This window comes from Schistocerca cancellata, chromosome 1 (assembly GCF_023864275.1).
Source record: "Schistocerca cancellata isolate TAMUIC-IGC-003103 chromosome 1, iqSchCanc2.1, whole genome shotgun sequence".
NCBI classification, from domain to species: Eukaryota; Metazoa; Arthropoda; class Insecta; order Orthoptera; family Acrididae; genus Schistocerca; species Schistocerca cancellata.
This window is the reverse complement of record NC_064626.1, coordinates 1,267,190,635-1,267,214,823: the sequence shown is the minus strand read 5'-3', so window position 1 is coordinate 1,267,214,823 and position 24,189 is coordinate 1,267,190,635. Positions and strand designations below refer to the sequence as shown.

At 43.7% G+C, this 24,189-nt stretch overlaps 1 protein-coding gene across 1 annotated transcript in view; it reads right to left on the bottom strand.

The window, feature by feature from the left end:
* LOC126094953 (Down syndrome cell adhesion molecule-like protein Dscam2) overlaps positions 1 to 24,189 on the bottom strand; it is an 890,199-nt gene that overhangs the window by 326,426 nt on the left and 539,584 nt on the right. Inside the window, exon 6 of the mRNA XM_049909611.1 lies at positions 14,837 to 14,989. Within this exon, the coding sequence (XP_049765568.1) occupies positions 14,837 to 14,989 (153 nt within the window). The remainder of the gene's footprint in view (positions 1 to 14,836; positions 14,990 to 24,189) is intronic.

Here is a 24,189-nt window from a genome sequence, read left to right as displayed (position 1 = left end):
AGCCCAGCTTCATGGAGACGGTTGCGAATGGTCCTCGCCGATACCCCAGAAGCAACAGTGTCCCTAATTTGCTGGGAAGTGGCGGTGCGGTCCCCTACGGCACTGCGTAGGATCCTACGGTCTTGGCGTGCATCGGTGCGTCGCTGCGGTCCGGTCCCAGGTCGACGGGCACGTGCACCTTCCGCCGACCACTGGCGACAACATCGATGTACTGTGGAGACCTCACGCCCCACGTGTTGAGCAATTCGGCGGTACGTCCACCCGGCCTCCCGCATGCCCACTATACGCCCTCGCTCAAAGTCCGTCAACTGCACATACGGTTCACGTCCACGCTGTCGCGGCATGCTACCAGTGTTAAAGACTGCGATGGAGCTCCGTATGCCACGGCAAACTGGCTGACACTGACGGCGGCGGTGCACAAATGCTGCGCAGCTAGCGCCATTCGACGGCCAACACCGCGGTTCCTGGTGTGTCCGCTGTGCCGTGCGTGTGATCATTGCTTGTACAGCCCTCTCGCAGTGTCCGGAGCAAGTATGGTGGGTCTGCCACACCGGTGTCAATGTGTTCTTTTTTCCATTTCCAGGAGTGTAACATACCTAAGGCAGAATTCACTGTGTTAAAACGTTCACACTGCACGCGGTTGCGATGCGATGTTAAGCGAAGCATATTTAACGCCATGTGATGTGATGGTGTGTTTCGAGCAAATGAGATTAGTTGTTTCTGAGCACTCTTTCAACGATGTCGTTTTTCCTCGATCCAGATATTCGTTTTCAGTTGAAAACAGCGTTCTCAGAATTCGAAGCAATCATAAATGGATGCCTAAAATCAACAAGGGAAGGAGGGCTTTTGGAGAATTGCATCGTTTATGCAGTGACATGAGAAGAGATAAAGATAAATTTTAGAACTACTTTACAACGAATACAGAGTCATATATATATATAATGTCGTCTGTTTCAGTTAGATTACAAAAGCCAAACACAAATTTCGGGAGGGCTATTACCGCTGACGGCAAACGTATGGCCACCAGCAAGTTCACAAAACAATTTTTACTATCGTAAATTGATAATTTGTGGTGTATTGACCATGTTTTATAGATTATAATACAGCTGAAACGGACATGAAATAATGTTCATGACAGGTCACTGAAATAATCGACGTTTTCATAGGCTTGGGGTTTGAAATAATGCTACCAGCCTGAAGATTTTCAGGCCTGTAGCATGACCTGAAAGAATGTGCAGTGGAATTTGTTTCAAGAATGTTGAATTTCTTCCAGGAAAATCTGTTGCATTTTAATTCTAGCTCTCGCCTGAGTTTCACGCGAGAATTTTCCCATAAGGGAAGCTAAATCAGTACAAAATGGTGTCATCTTGTCTCTCTTAGTTTCATTCTCCTTACTCACCAAGATTCACCTTTTGTCTTTCTATTATTAGCAATTCAGTATTTGTAGACTTTCATCATCGATTATTTCAGTTGTCTGGCAATGGGGAAAATGAATATGGAGGCACTGAGATGCTGTCCTCGGAACTTTCTGGCAGCTTTTAAGAGTTGACTTCTACTGAACAGTGGTTGCTCTCGTTAGGTGAAACAGTTTATCTGTAACAGCCGTTGGCAAACTTACGTCGTCGTGTTGAAGTGCGGTTGTTTCCCTGTATAAAAGATTGCTTTTCGTCTACCGTCGAGTGATGTCTATTAAGAACATCAATACCTCGTACCATTTTAAAATGGACTGGAACGCTGGCATGGTATCTTCGCCTTCCGAACATTTTACACGAGTCTTTTTCAGTTCCGAACGGAACGCGTCACTTACATGTTTCCATTTCATCTTCACCGCCGCACCTGGTAATTCTGATATTAATATATGTATATGTATAAATAAGTACGTAGACTTTATACTCAACACAATATTTTTTGTCCTTAGCACAATTCTACAAATCCAAACGTAACGTTAAATTATGTTCCTTTCACTCTTTTTCAGACTGAACACAGTATTTTTTTGTCCTTAGTACAATAACGCAAACCATAAAAAGATCTTCCACAGCGTTGTCTTCTGTTCCTTTCATTCTTTTTCAGACATTTGTTGGTCGGGATATCTTTCAGTGCACTGTCACAGTCATATCGGATGGGTCTAACTACAGTCGCACAATGTGTGCATAAATGTGTACCGCAATATCGGAAATTTTTAGCCGTACCCATTTACCTCCTCCTGTTATACCACAGCCAGAAACCGCTCCGCAACACATGTATTCCAGTTGAAACTTCCCGAACTGTATGAGAACAATTGACGGTTTACTAACAGCCTTATTAGAGATGAAGCTTTCCGCTAATGGAAAATTTAATGCGTCCTTTTCAGGGACTTTCATTGACTGAGGAAAAAAGGTTTTTAACAAGAGGTTATCTAGGGTTAGAACGGTGGTGCAATGCAGGTTCCGAATTATGGCCAGCAAGGGCCGTCTTCTACGAAAGGAAGGTGAGACTTCTGTAGAATATGGAGACATTATTATTCGTTGTGTCTGCACAATATAATAATCGATAAAGAGGGCCGGACGTAGTCCCCACCTCGTGGTCGTGCGGTAGCGTTCTCGCTTCCCGCGCCCGGCTTCCCGGGTTCGATTCCCGGCGGGGTCAGGGATTTTCTCTGCCTCGTGATGACTGCGTGTTGTGTGATGTCCTTAGCTTAGTTACGTTTAAGTAGTTCTAAGTTCTAGGGGACTGATGGCCTCAGATGTTAAGTCCGATAGTGCTCAGAGCCATTTGAACCATTTTTGGACCGGACGTCTACTTGCAGTCGGGTGTTCACCTTGAAACAATCGAAACGTGCTTTCGAAATGGTAGAGCAAACAGAAGTACATCAAGAAAGGCGAGGAGTGTCAGAGAGGCGTTTAAAAACTATGTCAACAGTCATTAATGCAAAGACATTTCATAACCAATTTATTAAATTCTGTAACTATTGTAAAAATAATTTTATTACCATAGTGATAAAGGCTGTATACAATTACGATGTGATAATGTACAATACTTTTTGTCTTCCCTATGTAAAGTATTTTTGGTAGGTATTTATTTTACATTTTGTACTCACAGTCTGCTCTAAAATGTAGAGCTGCATCGTTCCAAGCTTATGTAGTGTTTATTGTTCTGATCCCAGAGCATAGTGCATCCACGCCCGTTATTAATGGGATCTCCGACGTCCATCGCAAGAAACCGCTCCAGACGATCGCAAGGAACACAAACTCGCTAGCGAATACATTGCTTCGCATCGCATAGCGTCGCATCTCATTGCTCGGCTCAGTCTGCAATCTAAAACAGGCACCGCGGTGCTCTATTGGTAAACCGAGCCCTTCCGTTGCCAAGCGATTTCAGGTCGTCATCACTCGGATCGGTTTGGAACCTTATCGCATCGCACAGCGGGCAGTGTCAACTCAGACTCATCAAAATCAGTTATCAACAGATCTGATGGCTCCCTTGGTAGGTGGTAGACTGAAGAAAATAAACATTTACTGCGGTTTGGGATTTTGATAAAGGTTTTGCAAATGTCGACTGGAATACACTTATTGATTCTAACGGTTGCAGGAATAACAAAAAGGAATCGAAACGTCATCCACAACCCATACAGAAACCACACTGCACTCATAAGAGTCAAAGGACATAAGTTCAGAAGAGAGAGAGAAATCTGCTGACTAACCTTGATGTTATTTGACGTGTACATCTTGCGGGCACTAATTAACACCAAGGAGAAATTTGGGAAAAAAACAAATTTCAGAGAGAAGAAAGAAAAGGTTTGAGTGTTGCCGATAGTATTGTAATTCCGTCAGAGGCAACAAAGGACTTGGAACTGTAGTTGATAGGAATGGCTAGAGTCTCAAAAAGAGGTTGTAAGATGAATATAAACGAAAATAAAAACAAGGGTAATTGGATGTAGCTGAAATAGGTTATGCTAAGGGATTCACGTCATGAAATTATACAAAGTAGCCGACGAGTTCTGCAGTTTGGGAACACACGAAGATGGTGTAAAATGTAGACTGGGAATTCTAGAAATGAAAAAGGAAATTAAGTTGAAATGCAAAAAAAAAAAAAAAAAAGGTTCAAATGGCTCTGAGCACTATGGGACTCAACATCTTAGGTCATAAGTCCCCTAGAACTTATAACTACTTAAACCTAACTAACCTAAGGACATCACACACACCCATGCCCGAGGCAGGATTCGAACCTGCGACCGTAGCAGTCCCGCGGTTCCGGACTGCAGCGCCAGAACCGCTAGACAACCGCGGCCGGCAGTTGAAATGCAATACAGATGTGATATCAAACCATTTTTGGAAGTATTTGTGTATATATATGTAGTTTTTTGTGGAAGTGACACGTGGGCGATTAACAAAAAAGGTAAAAGGAGAAGATATTGAAACGTGGTGTTACAGAATGCTGAAAATTAGATGGGTAGGCCGGGTAAATAATTAAGACATACTGAATCGAATGAGGAGAAAATAGCTTGATCGCACAACTTCTTGTCGAAAAGAAGGTATAGGTTGCTAGAACAAATCATGAGGCATCAAGGTTACATATGTAATGGTGGGAAGTGCGAGGAAGGAAAGGGGGTATTACAAAATCTAGACCGAGATCAACGCTGCCTCACTAGCGAAGCAGGTTCAAATGGATGTACAAGGTTCTGCAGTATGCATTAGTTAAGTAGAGATGAAGAGGCTTGTACACGATAAGTATTGTACATAGCTCCATCAAACCCCTCCTCGTAATGAAGACTGCAAGAACCTCTTTTGACATGGAATTGGGGTCTATATTAATATCTAAGAATGTCTTTTGACGTGGTAATGTCGTCTTAGACAGGAGGCTCTAAAGTAATGATCAGCGTGATTCCATGATCTTTGTAATAACAGAGCAAAAGATTCCAGCTGTTTTAAAAAAAAGATCTCTGTTTTCGACAATTGCACATCTCATTGAGCTAAATGCAGTATTTTAATTCTGTCGTAGACCTGTGAAGGTATTAAGTAACATCTGTTAATTTACAGCTGGTGTCCTTCGTCTTTTCTTTTGGTGGATTGAATGGAATCCTCCAAAGAACATTATGAGAGATTCTCAAAGAAATTATGAGGTGAAGGATACACTGTATAAAAGGTATTTCTTTTCCACCAAAGGGTGATATTAAATAATGGTGCATTCTGCTGTTACCAATTTCCACGTTGAGTGATCATCTGGCATGCTTCACAGATCAAACGATAACACTGTGTGCAATGAACAGTTATAAAACAGAATATTTTAGTGGTAATCAAAATTGTTTTAATTAAACATAGCAAAGCTGTAGAACACATTTTAAAGAAGTCATCTATTCAGATGAACGATAGTTATAGCGTTCAATTGAACGAACATTTATTTCAGCTTACGTTGGTAAAAACTGAGCAATGAGGTTGTGGGGCGGCTGGTTGGAATTATTTTGCTTTCTAAATGATGTAGAATTGTAATGTAGAAAAGATGCATTTCCCCGCCGATTAACCATATGTGGGGTGGCGGGTAGAATTATTGTTATTTAAATGTTCCTATTATTTATGCTGTTGTTTTGCCGTTCTCAACACTGGCTCTCTAACTACAATTTTGGCAACCAGAAAGTGATTAGCAAAACGTGAAGCCTGTAATTAGAATTCCTAGTGCCCACTTCACCTGAGAAATACACTTATAGCTATAGCTTATAGCTCTGAGGAATTAGGAGACTGTCTGGGATTCATAATCAAAAACGATCGTGAAAAAAAATGTTCTCTGTGTTCTGAAAGTCACAGATGAAAAAAAAAAAAAGAATCCACACAACCTGACTAACAGAGCAGTTCAGAGTCTAATGCGCTGATGCAACTATGACTGTCCAAATTAAATGTTTAAATGAATGCTCGTCATAATTTGATGATAATGTTCATCAAACACCACGCCAAATAATGGTAGAATGTCTGTCCCGCGACGGCACGTGAAAATACGACATACGCAAACTGAAGATATATCATTAAAGTCATCCCAGAATTAACAATTCACTCAAAAATGATTTCATGGTTACGTGTATCCCGAGTAAATACGGCATCCGAGGCTGTTTATAGCAATGATACCGACGCGACGCGACTCCCGACACAGATGGTGTGCTATTCAGCGTCTGGAGAGAACTGGGACCTTTTTTCCTCGCACAGCGTTCTTATATATAAGGCCGCGGTGCGGACGGCTAAGGGAACGCCTGATCAAATCGGCTCTCCCAACTAGCCGCTGGGCTAGTAATGCACCACTTTAAGTTATGGAATAAATCATCGCTTCCTTTGCTGATGGCCAATGAAGCTCTCAATTTAAATGTGCATTCAGCACACAGGTAAGTAATCATAATAAAAGTCTGACGGGCTAAGTAAAATATTTTGGGCGAGAGAATTAATTTAATCACACTACACGCAGTAGACGAGCTCTGAACTTGCCCTTTGGAGATTCACTATCGCTATAGTTACACTCCTGGAAATTGAAATAAGAACACCGTGAATTCATTGTCCCAGGAAGGGGAAACTTTATTGACACATTCCTGGGGTCAGATACATCACATAATCACACTGACAGAACCACAGGCACATAGACACAGGCAACAGAGCATGCACAATGTCGGCACTAGTACAGTGTATAATCACCTTTCGCAGCAATGCAGGCTGCTATTCTCCCATGGAGACGATCGTAGAGATGCTGGATGTAGTCCTGTGGAACGGCTTGCCATGCCATTTCCACCTGGCGCCTCAGTTGGACCAGCGTTCGTGCTGGACGTGCAGACCGCGTGAGACGACGCTTCATCCAGTCCCAAACATGCTCAATGGGGGACAGATCCGGAGATCTTGCTGGCCAGGGTAGTTGACTTACACCTTCTAGAGCACGTTGGGTGGCACGGGATACATGCGGACGTGCATTGTCCTGTTGGAACAGCAAGTTCCCTTGCCGGTCTAGGAATGGTAGAACGATGGGTTCGATGACGGTTTGGATGTATCGTGCACTATTCAGTGTCCCCTCGATCACCAGTGGTGTACGGCCAGTGTAGGAGATCGCTCCCCACACCATGATGCTGGGTGTTGGCCCTGTGTGCCTCGGTCGTATGCAGTCCTGATTGTGGCGCTCACCTGCATGGCGCCAAACACGCATATGACCATCATTGGCACCAAGGCAGAAGCGACTCTCATCGCTGAAGACGACATGTCTCGATTCGTCCCTCCATTCACGCCTGTCGCAACACCACTGGAGTCGGGCTGCACGATGTTGGGGCGTGAGCGGAAGACGGCCTAACGGTGTGCGGGACCGTAGCCCAGCTTCATGGAGACGGTTGCGAATGGTCCTCGCCGATACCCCAGGAGCAACAGTGTCCCTAATTTGCTGGGAAGTGGCGGTGCGGTCCCCTACGGCACTGCGTAGGATCCTACGGTCTTGGCGTGCATCCGTGCGTCGCTGCGGTCCGGTCCCAGGTCGACGGGCACGTGAATCTTCGGCCGACCACTGGCGACAACATCTATGTACTGTGGAGACCTCACGCCCCACGTGTTGAGCAATTCGCCGGTACGTCCACCCGGTCTCCCGCATGCCCACTATACGCCCTCGCTCAAGGTCCGTCGACTGCACATACGGTTCACGTCCACGCTGTCGCGGCATGCTACCAGTGTTAAAGACTGCGATGGAGCTCCGTATGCCACGGCAAACTGGCTGACACTGACGGCGGCGGTGCACAAATGCTGCGCAGCTAGCGCCATTCGACGGCCAACACCGCGGTTCCTGGTGTGTCCGCTGTGCCGTGCGTGTGATCATTGCTTGTACAGCCCTCTCGCAGTGTCCGGAGCAAGTATGGTGGGTTTGACACACCGGTGTCTATGTGTTCTTTTTTCCATTTCCAGGAGTGTATATAGTTATTCAATTGAAACGACTCACATCTTTATGATTATAGCGGATCTCCATTCTACTTAAATATAAACATCCTAGCCTTATTTATTAGCCTACTTAATCTATCTTGCTTCCTTAATTTTTAAGACAAAAACCAGAAAATATTGAATTTCAACTAAAATCTTAATTTGTGAGATCCAAAGTACTGTTTCTATTAAATTATTATGAAAAAGGAATCTAAATATAAATTTTTAAGTCTCTAGCTCTTTTCTGTTGCGCCAATGATTTTTACAGAAAAACGTCCAAATTTTGAAAATGGTTAAAGTTATTGAACTGACATTCAACACATACTGATTTAGTATTATTCCTGACATTCCAGAAACGTTTCAGGTTATTTACTTGATTTTAAAAGTATTGCGCAACATTTATGACGTCAGAGCTAGTTACAGCGGACTAGGCTGGCACACAATGGAAAGACTGATTTGAATTTATTACGGCGTGAGTAGGCTGCTTCCCTACAAGGTAAGTAAAATATTTACTTTAATGTGAAGTAGTTTTATTTATAGGCTCTTTAAATCAGCCGCATTTGACAACAAAACCCTGTTTTTCAACACGAGCGCCGTTGAATGCGACTGCCTTGAGCTACCTCAGTGGGAGGGCATGCAAACCAGCTTGGTAGCACTCGAATTGTCGACGTCGGAATCGACGTCTTTTTGCGTCTCTAACCTCCCGATCATCAGTGCACTGCTTGGTCCAGACAGATGGAAGGCGCGTCATCCAGGCTGTAGCGTGGATGAAGAAGAACAACCTAGTTAAGTTTCGTGAGCTCCTCTCGAGCGCGTAGGCTTGTGCGAGGCCTTGCGTCACGGAGAAGGAGAAGTACATTTGCATATTTGTGGAGATGAACACGCTGAAGTCCTTTCTTAAGTTTCCTGAGAGTAGTACAATACACTTCAGTTGATTGTTACACCACGAGGGACAAACATAATCACCTCTTCAAAGTCTCAAAAGACCGTTGCCAAGACTTTACCGGCTGAGAGAGCGGGTTTGAACCTTTTCTTCGGAGGAGAATTGGTGAGGGGCCACTCCATGGATTGCCGGTTTGTTTCCGGCTCTAAGTGATGAACACACGTTTTATCGCTTGTGACGATGTTCGATAAAAAATGGTCCCGATCACCCTCGTAACGCGGAAATAATTCCACAGATATGGTTGTCCGTTGCTCTTTATGGTCTTAGGCAGTTAGGAACCTAAAGGGGCCGACACCTAACTGGTGGCCGAGTGTCAGCGTCACCAACAGACAAGTCCAGTTGTGCAGCGACATGCCTGTCTGTGATCCGTAGATCACCTCAAATGCGGCTGTCCACACGTTGCAACATTGCAGAAATCGGAGTTGTGTGCGGCCGTTCAGCATTTGGGGTTTGCGCGACCTTGTTTGCAATGATGACAGACGCCTCGCCCAACGACTAAACGTACATTTGTTCAGTGCCAAGTCGTCGTAGGTATTCTGCAGGCGTCTTTGGATATCTACGATGCTCTGGTTTTCCGCCGAAAGAAAGTCAGTGACAGCTGTCTGCTTGGAACGCACCTACTTTACAGACTCCATTTTGAAGGCTACGTGTAGCGACACCATCGACCTGAATTTCATGAAAATATAACGGCTAAGGCAGGAATTTTCTACGATGTTCCACAACAGATTCGGCACTTTTTCCCCGAAACTAGCTGAGAAAAATGTGTTGCAATACTTACGGCATTTCTTGTTGGTATACTACTAGGTGAAGGTGCTACACACCCCGATAGCAGAGCATGTCCCATATCGAATCCCCTTCGGGGTCAACGACGCAGCCTGGTGAGCCGGCCAGCCTTGATGTGGTTTTTACGCGGCTTTAGACACTCGTATGGTTGATACTGGACAGGCAGCCGCACTACGCCTCAGATACACGTTACGCAAACATTTAGAAACTATTCTGTAACTTGAATAAGAGATTCAGTCTAGACGGAGACAGATGACTTACATAAATTCCGTGCCAGGGGGTGGTAGGGGTTTCACTAAGGACATTACTCTGCATTAATTATTTTTTGGTGTTGCAGCTTTTTCCCACCGTGTGATATGAATGTAGGCTGCACCGCTACTTGTTCTGGCTATTTCGTAGAACTCTTTTTTGTGATTAATCATTCTCATTGTTTTCTAGAGTGTTCCTGAACTAAGTTACACAGCGTGATTAACTGTGATATGCATCTTGAACTGCAACTCCGTATAGTGTACTACCTCCTTCAACGCCGTTACAACATGGTGACTTCTGCTTTTATATGTCTTTTGTCCTTTGTGATTTTATTTTATATGCTAACCCACGGTCCTACTACATGGTCCTCAAGTCCGCTTTTTTTAATCCCCCAGCCGGCCGCGGTGGCCGTGCGGTTCTAGGCGCTGCAGTCCGGAACCGTGGGACTGCTACGGTCGCAGGTTCGAATCCTGCCTCGGGCATGGATGTGTGTGATGTCCTTAGGTTAGTTAGGTTTAAGTAGTTCTAAGTTCTAGGGGACTGATGACCTAAGATGTTGAGTCCCATAGTGCTCAGAGCCATTTAATCCCCCTGGTAACTGGTAATGTTAGGTCAAGGTTGTAAAAATATTTGGTGAGTGATCGATTTAGGGCTGGAATCGCGGGACAAGCATGGTAGTAATGTTTCTGTAAACGTGTCTGATGGGAGTAGCGGAACACAACGATAGATAGCAACCCGCCAGGGGATGGAATACCTGGTTGGAGGAGGCAACCATTACTCGTGGATCCCAGAAAGTGCACGAGTTCTCCAGGAAGAGATCAAAATTTTCAAACTGTTTCCTAACGGCAGCTGTAGTTTCATATTCAAGTCAGACCGACGCAATATTTTTGTTGCACCAGACGAGGTTAATTGATTAAATTTGATATTTATTGGATCTCAGTTAAAGAAAGGATAGCTAGATACTATAGACATCACTAGGTGCAGTGAGTGTACGTGTGTACTTAATGAAGATTAGTTTGTTAAGCAATTCACTGTTTTTATTTACGCTTTGAGGGTATCTGAGTAAATGCTAGTGACTTGCCTTTCCATTTACTGCAGGGAAAATTTCTTATCATTTAATGAATATTAGGTTTTTAAGCTAGTGATAATTATTCTTTGCTCATAGTGATTTGTGCCGTGTAACTGATATTTGTTAGGAACGGCGTAACTTCTACCATTGTAGGAATTACGCATGTGCAGGCAATCAGACGCAGATTTTCGTCACGAAGTAGATATGTACTTTCCCGTTGGCCATAATCAGGGATTTTGGTGTTAGGTCCCCTGTTGATGGGCAATTCCGAGAGCCAGAACTGTAAGAATTAAATTATTTGTGACCTGTAGCGCTCCAGGAACGTAGGAAAAAACGATGGGCGTATCGTCGCAAAGCGATATGAAATGGGACGAGCACATTAAGGACGGTAGAAGGTAAGGCGAATGTCGACTTTGGTTTACTGGGATGGTTCTAGGAAACTGTAGCTCATCGATAACGGAGACGGCGAACAGAAAACTTGTGCGACCCATTCTGTCAGTTCTCCTCGAGTGTTTGCCATCCTCGTCAGGTTAGATTAAAGGAAAACACCGAAGAAATTCAGAGGCGTGCTGCCGGATTAGTTGCCGGAAGGTTCGATCAACACGCGAGTATTACGGTGAGTCTACGTGAACGCAAATGGGAATCCCTGGTGAGAAGACGACGCTCTTTTCGCGAAACTCCATTGAGAGAATTAAGAGAGCTGGAATTTTCGTTTGATTAGAGAACGATTCTACTGCCACCAACGTACATATCATGTAAGAGCAGCGAAGAGAAGATAAGAGAAACTGGTGCTCGTTTTTCTCAATTTTCCACTGGGACAGGAAAGGGAACAAAAGAAAAATTCGGAGTAGGTATTAAAATCCATGGAGAAGAAACAAAACTTCGAGGTTCGCCGATGACATTATAACTCTGTCAGAGATAGCAAAGGACTTGGAAGAGCAGTTGAACAGAATGGATGGTGTCTTGAAGGGAGAATATAAGATGAACATCAACAAAAGCAAAACGAGGATAATGGAATGTAGTCGAATTAAGTCGGGTGATGTTGAGGGTATTGGATTAGGAAATGAGACACTTAAAGTAGTAAAGGAGTTTTGCTATTCGGGGAGCAAAATAACTGACGATGGTCGAAGTAGAGAGGATATAAAATGTAGACTGGCAATGGCAAGGAAAGCGTTTCTGAAGTAGAGAAATTTGTTAACATCGAGTATAGATTTAAGTGTGAGGAAGTCATTTCTGAAAGTATTTGTATGGAGTGTAGCCATGTATGGAAGTGAAACATGGACGGTAAATAGTTTGGACAAGAAGAGAATAGAAGCTTTCGAAATGTGGTGCTACAGAAGAATGCTGAAGATTTGATGGGTAGATCACATAACTAATGAGGAAGTATTGAATAGGACTGGGGAGAAGAGAAGTTTGTGGCACAACTTGACCAGAAGAAGGGATCGGTTGGTAGGACATGTTCTGAGGCATCAAGGGATCACCAATTTAGTATTGGAGGGCATCGTGGAGGGTAAAAATCATAGGGGGAGACCAAGAGATGAATACACTAAGCAGATTCAGAAGGATATAGGTTGCAGTAGATACTGGGAGATGAAGAAGCTTGCACAGGATAGAGTAGCATGGAGAGCTGCATCAAACCAGTCTCAGGACTGAAGACCACAACAACAACAACAACAGGAAAGGGAATGTGTTGTAGTGGAACAATGTGCCCTCCGCCACGCACCATCTGGCAGCTTGCGAAGTTTGTATGTAGATGTAAATATAGAATTCCCAGTGTTAACCCTTTATTTATGGATCATACAGGGTGTTTCAAAAATGACCGGTATATTTGAAACGGCAATAAAAACTAATTACCAAGACTAAGTTACCTGTGCACCGCTCAACGTTTCGACCAACTTTGTTGTATGGGAGCGAAAGCTGGGTGGATTCAGGTTACGTTATCAATAATGTTGAGGTTACGGATATGAAAGTAGCTAGGATGATTGCAGGTACTAGTAGATGGGACTAATAGCAAGAGGGTGTCCACAATGAGGAAGTCAAAGAAAAACTGGGAATGAACTCTATAGATGTAGCAGTCAGGGCGAACAGGCTTAGATGGTGGGGTCATGTTACACGCATGGAAGAAGCAAGGTTACCAAAGAGACTCATGGGTTCAGCAGTAGAGGGTAGGAGGAGTCGGGGTAGACCAAGGAGAAGGTACCTGGATTCGGTTAAGAGCGATTTTGAAGTAATAGGCTTAAGACCAGAAGAGGCAACAACGTTAGCACTGAATAGGGGATCATGCAGGAATTTTATAAGAGGGACTGAACGCTGAAAGGCATAATCAGTCTTAAATGATGATGATGATGAACCATTTGACTGTATCGTTACTAGTCCATTCTCATACTGTAGAGTGATTTATCTGCCAATAGTCAGTTGCATCTTGTGGTAAATAATTTTCGCGCCAACTACTTCTATCGAACATCGAGTGACGGCTTAGCAGTTTTTACTAACGCTATTGTTGGACTCGATCGCATTGCTATAACACGTATCCACAAGAAATGGACTGGTACTAATTCGAGTCTAAGGTGACTGTAACCTGGAACTGTTTCGACGGCAGACAGCTGCTTCCCCTCTCTCGCTTAAGGGGCTCCGGAAAGGCTCAAAATCATGAAAAGTTCAATTTTTACTTTTTGCGTTTTCTGAATCTGCAGACTATTACCTTTTAATAGATATATAATTTATTCAATTCCGAAGACTACAACTATTTTTAAATTTTTTTTGAAATGTGTTCTACATGGGCGTGACCCACTGTGGCGCTGTTAAACTGCTGTCAAATGGTGTTATTATTAACGTCCGTGTTCATCAGGTACATTTTAGTGATGTGAGATAAAGTATGTGTTGTGGCTAAACCTATTTTCAGAGACTTAGCAGCACCTGAACTGTTGAAAAAGTGTATTCACGGAAAAACTCAAAACCCCAATGAAAGTGTAAATAGTGTTATATGGTCGAGAATCCCCAAGACTGTATTTGTTGGAATAGAAACACTTCACTTTGGTGTGTATGATGCTGTTGCGACTTTCAATGATGGCAACATTGTAAGGTGCAAGGTATTTAGAAATATGGGAAAGAAGATAGGTTCTAACATGGTACGAGCGATGCTTGCTTTAAACAAGGAACGCCTTCGGGCTGCAGACAGGGCTGTAAAGAGTCTAGAAATACAAGCAAGAGTAAACAGGAGGAGGAACAAGAGGAAGCTGGAGGAGGAGTTTGCAGAGGATGAAGATAATCCATCCTATGGACCTGGAATGCACTAAAAAGTTAATCCAATCTTTGTCGCTCGATTCCCAAAACTTTTATTTTCTCATACTAATTACATGTTTTCTAAGGATCTTCCAAACATATTTGTTTCAAACTTTCAGTAAATGTTACACAGTACCTTCTGCATAATTTAACACAGCCTTTTTCCAAAAAAACTGTACATTTTTGAATATATAAATAAAAAATTGCAAAAAAATGTTGTGAATTTTCATTACAATTGAAAAAAAATCATCTTTAATAACTGAACTAAAATTTTGTAAAATCCCTTTGTTAAGTTGTAGCCCATATTCTAATAAATAATCTGTAAAAAGTTCAACTTCCTACCTCAAATACTTTGTGAGGAAAGATGAAATTTATAAGCGTTATTTTAACATTGCAAGTATAGGGCGTTCCGGAGCCCCTTAAATTAGCTGAGACCCTACTCGCAGTGTTACAGTCTTGCGCCCTGGATCCTGCTGTGTCAATGGACCACTTGTTGAGACGGACTGATAAGCTGTGTTTGTGCCTCCCTCTCGACTTCTCTACGACCTGTGCAGACCTGCTGTGTGTCAGGCAGTGGCGCGCCTCATACTGTGCTGGCCACGAATGCCCTACCTGTGACGGTGAGCAGCTGGGCCGGGCTGCTCCTGCGCCGCTCCCCGGTGAGTGCGTGCAGCGTGAGGCAGCTGTAGCGGGAGGAGGCGTCCGCCGCCGTCGCCCGCCTCACCAGCAGGTCCCCGGTGCTCGTCACCACGAACCGGCCGCCGCCTGTCAACATGCGAGCGACATTTGTGTCATCAAAAGATATCACTTGCTTAGGCAAATTTTGAACTCTATGTAAGTGCCATTGTATACGTAACATGTACTGAGAATGCAGTGGTAGTTTGTAACGTCACTGGTTGTCTGGTACTGTGGATGTTAGTGAGCTCTTGTAATCAGAGAAATTCAATACAATGTGGGGAATATATGAGACAAATTGTAACATTCTACACTACTGGCCATTAAAATTGCTACACCACGAAGATGACGTGCTACAGAGGCGAAATTTAACCGACAGGAAGAAGATGCTGTTGTACGCAAATGATTAGCTTTTCAGAGCATTCACACAAGGTTGGCGCCGGTGGCGACACCTACAACGTGTCGACATGAGGAAAGTTTCCAACCGATTTCTCATACACAAACAGCAGTTGACCGGCGTTGCCTGGTGAAACGTGGTTGCGATGCCTCGTCTGAGGAGGAGAAATGTGTACCACCACGTTTCCGACTTTCGTAAAGGACGGATTGTAGCCTATCGCGATTACGGTTTATCGTATCGCGACATTGCTGCTCGCGTTAGTCGACATCCAATGACTGTTAGCAGAATATGGAATCGGTAGGTTCAGGAGGGTAATACGGAACGCCGTGCTGGATCCCAACGGCCTCGCATCACTAGCAGTCGAGATGGCAGGCATCTTATCCACATGGCTGTAACGGATCGTGCAGCCACGTCTCGATCCCTGACTCAACAGATGGGGACGTTTGCAAGACAACAACCATCTGCACCAACAGTTTGACAACGTTTGCAGCAGCATGGACTATCAGCTCGGAAACCATGGCTGCGGTTACCCTTGACGCTGCATCACAGACAGGAGCGCCTGCAATGTTGTACTGAACGACGAACCTGGGTACACGAATGGCAAAACGTCATTTTTTCGGATGAATCCAGGTTCTGTTTACAGCCTCATGATGGTCGCATCTGTCTTTGGCGACATCGCGCTGAACGCACATTGGAAGTGTGTATTCGTCGTCGCCATACTGGCGTATCACCCAGCGTGATGGTATGGGTTGCCATTGGTTACACGTCTCGGTCACCTCTTGTTCGCATTGACGACACTTTGAACAGTGGACGTTACATTTCAGATGTGTTACGACCCGTGGCTCTACCCTTCATTCGATCCCTGCAAAAGCCTACATTTCAGAAGGATAATGCACGACCGCATGTTGCAGGTCTGCAAGTTGCAGGGCCTTTCTGGATGCAGAAAATGTTCGACTGCTGCCCTGGCCATCACATTCTCCAATCTTTCACCAACTGAAAAGGTCTGGTCAATGGTGACCAAGCAACTGGCTCGTCACAATACGCCAGTCACTACTCTTGATGAACTGTGGTATCGTGTTGAAGTTGCATGGGCAGCTGTACCTGTACACGTCATCCAAGCTCTGTTTGACTCAATGCCCAGGCGTATCAAGGCCGTTATTACGACCAGAGGTGGTTGTTATGGGTACTGATTTCTCAGCATCTATGCACCCAGATTGCGTGAAAATGTAATCACATGTCAGTTCTAGTATAATATATTTGTTCAATGAATACCCGTTTATGATCTGCATTCCTTCTTGGTGTAGCAATTTTAATGGCCAGTAGTGTATCACTACTCTTAGAACTATTTTTATATTATTATTATTATTATTATTAATATTATTTTGTGAATGTCATTAATTTATTTATCTGTTTAAAGTAATATAATTAATGTCTTTAAACAGTTTGATCTATACAATGAAAGATTTCAGTACATTAACGGGGACTGTGCTGATACTTCTGGGCAGACCATAAAAGTTGTAGTGCGACCTCCAGTCCAGATGTGAGGAAACGCAGATCAGCAAATCGTAAGCAATTACTTTTTTTTTTTACAAAAAAATCGCGAAGTAAACTGTTAAATAATCTAAAACTAACAAAACTGTATCGTTATAGATCCCACTGATGATGCCTTAGAACAGGAGAAGGCGAAACGCGTATGGGATAAATAAAGTAATTAGCAGTAGGTAAAGGCAGTTTCATTTACAAAACAAGTATTCATATGCTTGCTGGGGAGGATGGCCACACAAACAAAGTTGTTATTGATTACAGAATCGAGAGCATTAAGAATAATATGTGGTTCATTAAATTTCGGGGATGCAGCTGATCAAATAAAATTCCTTTCTCTGATGTTTCGGCCGCTTATCGTCCGTTCATCCTCGGAGTAAGTCGGAAGACTTACTATTCATTATTCCGCGAAAAGTTGAAAATGCGCATAATATGTGGTGTTCACCGGTGGTCGTCAAGTAATCTAGGTACCTGTTGAAGAAGTTAGATATTTTGAATGTGCCGTCACAAAACAGACATTCGCGAAAGAAATTTGTCATTAATAATCCATCAGGATTTGAGAACAGTGCTGTCGATACCTATAACAATAGAGGAGAAAATGACCTTTGTTACCAATTATGAAAGCTTTCAGTGGTTCAGAAAGGAGTTCAGTATGTAACAATAAAAACCTTTGACCAATTGCCCAATAACATAAATGTTTGCCAGGTGGTGAAGCAAGTTTTTAGTCTAACATAAAATCATTTCTCCATGACAGCTCCTTACATTCTGTGGATGAGTTTTTATTTTGAAACTGGTAGCCTGTGGGAAAGAGTCCTAGTTTTTAACTATAGGTGCATGGGCAGGACAAAATAATAACATATTCACTAATGTTAACGCTATAACGCTGTAAACTCAGTCGTTCCCCATCCTTTAGACCTTCTAAGGAACATCTAACTAAAGTGTAGTTATTGATAAATTCCTAACAAGAAACCCACTGGCTTTCAAGTGACTGTAGAGTAACTAATATAGCCTTGTGTAAAGTTACTTGGTAAATAATAACAGCTGAATCAGAATTCGATTATTGGGTTGAATGGTAACAATCCTATCCGTTGCAATTCCCAAACAGCAATGATAAATCTTAATTCTGGAACAGTAATCTAAAATTGCGCTTAAAATTTTCAAAAGTTTGTTCCGTCTTTTGCGCATAGGTAATCATTAGCAGATTTTGTTAATGGACACACTATTCCGAATTAACTAGGGCAGAGACACGTTCATTCTCCGTAAGTGCTTCTAATGTTCCCATGTCTGCTATTTACCCAGAGTTATTCTTTCAAATCCGCAGAATTCCCAACTGGTTGGTTTAGAATAATCTGTCAGTTTCTGAAACAGAATTCCACGCCCATATAGAGAGAGATACACATACGTAAAAATGAATTGATTATTCGTTAGTCGCAAGTGCTGGCGATAAATATTCAGACAGAATAATAAATATTCTTTTAGTTTAACACAAATTTATCAATTCAGCAGAATAACTCTCATACGTGTGAGTTATTGTACATAAATGCTCAATGGGTTTGTAGTCCGTCTGAGAATTTAGTTGTTAGCATTTATACAACGAACTGCGTACCACAGTCAAATCGGACACTTTTTGTTAACGTCAAACATTGTTGCAGAATTGAAGAGAACGTTAGAACCACGCAGTTTGTATGAATAGTTTGTTGAATGGCGCCACTGAAACAAAGGAAATAGAAGATCAGAATACATCTAATTACCTAAAATAAATTTTCCATTGGCTATAGCTACTATGGGAAAATTTCTGGTGCGTCTAGACGAGCCAGGAAGTTTCCTTTCACAGTCAGTCAAAGAATATACAGAGCGTGATGCAAATGAAATACTGAATGACTGAATTACTCGGAGTGTGGCGCACTGCGACCTGCATAGTTCCCTGCCGTACTGCTGGTTGATCAGGTGTCACTGTACCCAATCCCTGTAATGATTTACAATATTGATTCTTGGTGTGATGTATCAATGAAATCATCCATGTTTTCAGAAAATAATTATAAAATTTATATGGCTCAATGTGGTGCACATTTTCGGCTATCCAAATCTTTGAAATAACGCTGCTGCTACGTTTGTGTAAGAGGAATCCCTCGAGCCTAGCTGAGACAGGGAATCAAAGCTTTTCCGCAGAAAATGCTGCCCTCGGAAGAAGCTGCCTACTGACTTTTGTAGTAACTGGAAAGACCAAATGAGTTACTGTCTTGTTTTTCCGGCTGTAGATCAGGAGAACAGTAGTACATTGGAGGCATCTGATAAACAGATGACTAACAGGACACAGAGTTTTGCAGGTATTAGAGAATCTAAATGCTACTCAATATTATGGAGCAATGCTTTCAAGTGGAAATTTCTTGTGGGAGTGTGTGTTTCTTTCAGTATGAGAAAATAGGGCATTAGGCAAGTGCAACGGTAGTTTCTGACAATCGATTTGATCGGTAAGACAAAGAATCCGAGCTAGCGAACTGGATGAAAGAAAATGCCCAGAGAGCAGTTCCTGCTGGGGACAGATCGCCCTAGGGCTTGGCACTTCACTGCTGGACGTTACGATAGCCACCACAACATCTGCCGAGAGGTTGCGCATGACGTTCGCCAAAGGCACAAGCATTGACAGCGGGAGTCATTGCCACCAGCACAGAGGTGTAGCCCACTCCTGGAATGCAGCCACTGAGATGCAGTGGCCGCTGACACATGCAGTCAGTCAGCTTCCCCTACAACAACGACCTGACTAAATCACTACAGCAAAACTCTGTCTGCCTGTGTTCTGTTTGTCACAAAGTAGGAACAGAAACCATGGAAAGTGTTCACGAGACAAATACAGGGTGTTTCAAAAATGACCGGTATATTTGAAACGGCAATAAAAACTAAACGAGCAGCGATAGAAATACACCGTTTGTTGCAATATGCTTGGGACAACAGTACATTTTCAGGCGGACAAAGTTTCGAAATTACAGTAGTTACAATTCTCAACAACAGATGGCGCTGCAAGTGATGTGAAAGATATAGAAGACAACGCAGTCTGTACGTCGTCTTTCTGCTGTAAGCGTGTGCTGTTCACAACGTGCAAGTGTGCTGTAGACAACATGGTTTATTCCTTAGAACAGAGGATTTTTCTGGTGTTGGAATTCCACCGCCTAGAACACAGTGTTGTTGCAACAAGACGAAGTTTTCAACGGAGGTTTAATGTAACCAAAGCACCGAAAAGCGATACAATAAAGGATCTGTTTGAAAAATTTCAATGGACTGGGAACGTGACGGACGAACGTGCTGGAAAGGTAGGGCGACCGCGTACGGCAACCACAGAGGGCAACGCGCAGCTAGTGCAGCAGGTGATCCGACAGCGGCCTCGGGTTTCCGTTCGCCGTGTTGCAGCTGAGGTCCAAATGACGCCAACGTCCACGTATCGTCTTGTGCGCCAGAGTTTACACCTCTATCCATACAAAATTCAAACGCGGCAACCCCTCAGCGCCGCTACCATTGCTGCACGAGAGACATTCGCTAACGATATAGTGCACAGGATTGATGACGGCGATATGCATGTGGGCAGCATTTGGTTTACTGACGAAGCTTATTTTTACCTGGACGGCTTCGTCAATAAACAGAACTGGCGCATATGGGGAACCGAAAAGCCCCATGTTGCAGTCCCATCGTCCCTGCATCCTCAAAAAGTACTGGTCTGGGCCGCCATTTCTTCCACAGGAATAATTGGCCCATTTTTCAGATCCGAAACGATTACTGCATCACGCTATCTGGACATACTTCGTGAATTTGTGGCGGTACAAACTGCCTTAGACGACACTGCGAACACCTCGTGGTTTATGCAAGATGGTGCCCGGCCACATCGCACGGCCGACGTCTTTAATTTCCTGAATGAATATTTCGATGATCGTGTGATTGCTTTGGGCTATCCGAAACATACAGGAGGCGGCGTGGATTGGCCTCCCTATTCGCCAGACATGAACCCCTGTGACTTCTTTCTGTGGGGACACTCGAAAGACCAGGTGTACCGCCAGAATCCAGAAACAACTGAACAGCTGAAGCAGTACATCTCATCTGCATGTGGAGCCATTCCGCCAGACACGTTGTCAAAGGTTTCGGGTAATTTCATTCAGAGACTACGCCATATTATTGCTACGCATGGTGGATATGTGGAAAATATCATACTATAGAGTTTCTCAGACCGCAGCGCCATCTGTTGTTGACAATTGTAACTACTGTAATTTCGAAAATTTGTCTGCCTGAAAATGTACTGTTGTCCCAAGCATATTGCAACAAACGGTGTATTTCTATCGCTACTCGTTTAGTTTTTATTGCCGTTTCAAATATACCGGTCATTTTTGAAACACCCTGTATGAACGCATGGGTAGTTTCATTGGTTTCTATTGTAACTGTTTTATGCGATGAAGATACGTTCTTTCCAAAAAAATTTGTAAAAGGTAACTACAGTCACCACAGTTGCTTCAATGACAGTATTTTGTGGACTGTATTTAAATCCTGCAGCTGGTGCACCTAAGTCATATATTTCATACTGATTGCAAATACTGCACTCAAGTGCAAAACTGTTCTTGTTTCATAAATTCTATAGAAATGCACGAGCAGACAAAGAAATGTGTCGCGTTGGAGGACTGTTCAGAGGCACCAGGGTGTAATACGTGCATACTTAGGGGTTGTAGTGTTGGTGATTTATTTGTCACGGCCATTACTGACCACACGGCTGTCAGCAGGCCTATACAGGGTGTTACGGCCAAACTTTCAGGAAACATTCCTCACACAAAAATAAAGAAAAGATGTTATGTGAACATGTGTCCGGGAACGCTTAATTTCCATGTTAGAGCTCATTTTAGTTTCGTCAGTATGTACTGTACTTCCTCGATTCACCGCCAATTGGCCCAATTGAAGGAAGGTAATGTTGACTTCGGTGCTTGTGTTGACATGCGACTCATTGCTCTACAGTACTAGCATCAAGCACATCAGTACGTAGCATCAACAGGTTAGTGTTCATCACGAACGTGGTTTTGCAGTCAGTGCAATGTTTACAAATGCGGAGTTGGCAGATGTACATTTGATGTATGGATTAGCACGGGGCAATAGCCGTGGCGCGGTACGTTTGTATCGAGACAGATTTCCAGAACGAAGGTGTCCCGACAGGAAGACGTTCGAAGCAATTGATCGGCGTCTTAGGGAGCACGGAACATTCCAGCCTATGACTCGCGACTGGGAAAGACCTAGAGCGACGAGGACACCTGCAATGGACAAGGCAATTCTTCGTGCAGTTGACGATAACCCTAATGTCAGCGTCAGAGAAGTTGCTGCTGTACAAGGTAACGTTGACTGTTGTGTCTAGACAAGACAGCCTAGACACAATGAGAGAAAGCCGAAAGGCACGCGATTAAGCTCAGGCAGGCTGGAGTGAGGTCTGGAATAAGTCTAGCAAAACAAGAGTAACTGGTAGAATACTTAACTTTAATCCACAATCGTAGAACATAGCTCTTGTTACTGTACAGGCTTCACAATATTAATTATCAAATGCTACGGCGCCTTGCTAGGTCGTAGCAAATGACGTAGCTGAAGGCAATGCTAACTATCGTCTCGGCAAATGAGAGCGTAGTTGTCAGTGGGCCATTGCTATTAACGTCGGCTGTACAACTGGGGCGAGTGCTAGTACGTCTCTCTAGACCTGCCGTGTGGTGGCGCTCGGTCTGCAATTACTGACAGTGGCGACACGCGGGTCCGACGTACACTAGCGGACCGCGGCCGATTTAAAAGCTACCACCTAGCAAGTGTGGTGTCTGGCGGTGACACCACATTGACCACGTCACTGTATGGAGAGTGCTACGGGAGAACCAGTTGTTTCCGTACGGTGTACAGCGTGTGCAGGCACAATCAGCAGCTGATTGGCCTCCACGGGTACACTTCTGCGAATGGTTCATCCAACAATGTGTCAATCCTCATTTCAGTGCAAATGTTCTCTTTACGGATGAGGCTTCATTCCAACGTGATCAAATTGTAAATTTTGACAATCAACATGTGTGGGCTGACGAGAATCCGCACGCAATTGTGCAATCACATCATCAACACAGATTATCTGAGAACGTTTGGGCAGGCATTGTTGGTGATGTCTTGATTGGGCCCCATGTTCTTCCATCTTCGCTCAATGGAGCACGTTATCATGATTTCATACGGGACACTCTACCTGTGCTGCTAGATAGAACATGTGCCTTTACATGTGCGACACAACACGTGGTTCATGCACGATGGAGCTTCTGCACATTTCAGTCGAGGTGTTCGCACGCTTCTCAACACCAGATTCGGTGACCGATGGATTGGTAGAGGCGGACCAATTCCGTGGCCTCCACGCTCTCCTGACCTCAACCCTCTTGACTTTCATTTGTGGGGGAATTTGAAAGTTCTTGTCTACTCAACCCCGGTACCAAATGTAGAGACTCTTCGTGCTCGTATTGTGGATACAGTACGCCATTCTCCAGGGCTGCATCAACGCATCAGGGATTCCATGCGACGGAGGGTGAATGCATGTACCCTCGCTAACGGAGGACATTTTGAACATTTCCGGTAACAAAGTGTTTGAAGTCACGCTGGTACGTTCTGTTGCTGTGTGTTTCCATTCCATGATTAATGTGATTTGAAGAGAAGTAATAAAATGAGCTCTAACATGGAAAGTAAGCGTTTCCGGACACTTGTCCACATAACATATTTTCTTTCTTTGTGTGTGAGGAATGTTTCCTGAAAGTTTGGCCGTACCTTTTTGTAACACCCTGTATGTACGTCCTCTGGTTTGACTCTACAGGCGCCGGTCGCTGTAGCCGAGCGGTTCTAGGCACTTCAGTCTGGAACCGCACTGCTGCTACGGTCGCAGGTTCGAATCCTGCCTCGGGCATGGATGTGTGTGATGTCCTTAGGTTAGTTAGGTTTAAGTAGTTCTAAGTTCTAGGGGACTGATGACCTCAGAAGTTAGGTCCCATAGTGCTCAGACCCATTTGACTCTGCATGATATCAATAATTTCCATACCGGGAAACGCCACATACATAAAATTACTTAGGATAATAATCGTGAAAATGTATATCCAGGTAATCACACAGAATATATGTGAATGGAAAGGAAAACTCAGGTTATACTTGAAATTTATTCACATCAATTCTGCACAAACTTCGCTAACTAAAAGGCAAAAATATTATGTGCGTTGATTCAAACTACTGTACGTCATGGCTTACCAGGGCGTATTCAAAAGTAAAGCCTCCGAATTTTTTATTCTGTTTTCAATATCAGGTGGAGTGTTACATGTCACGCCTATTACTTGGT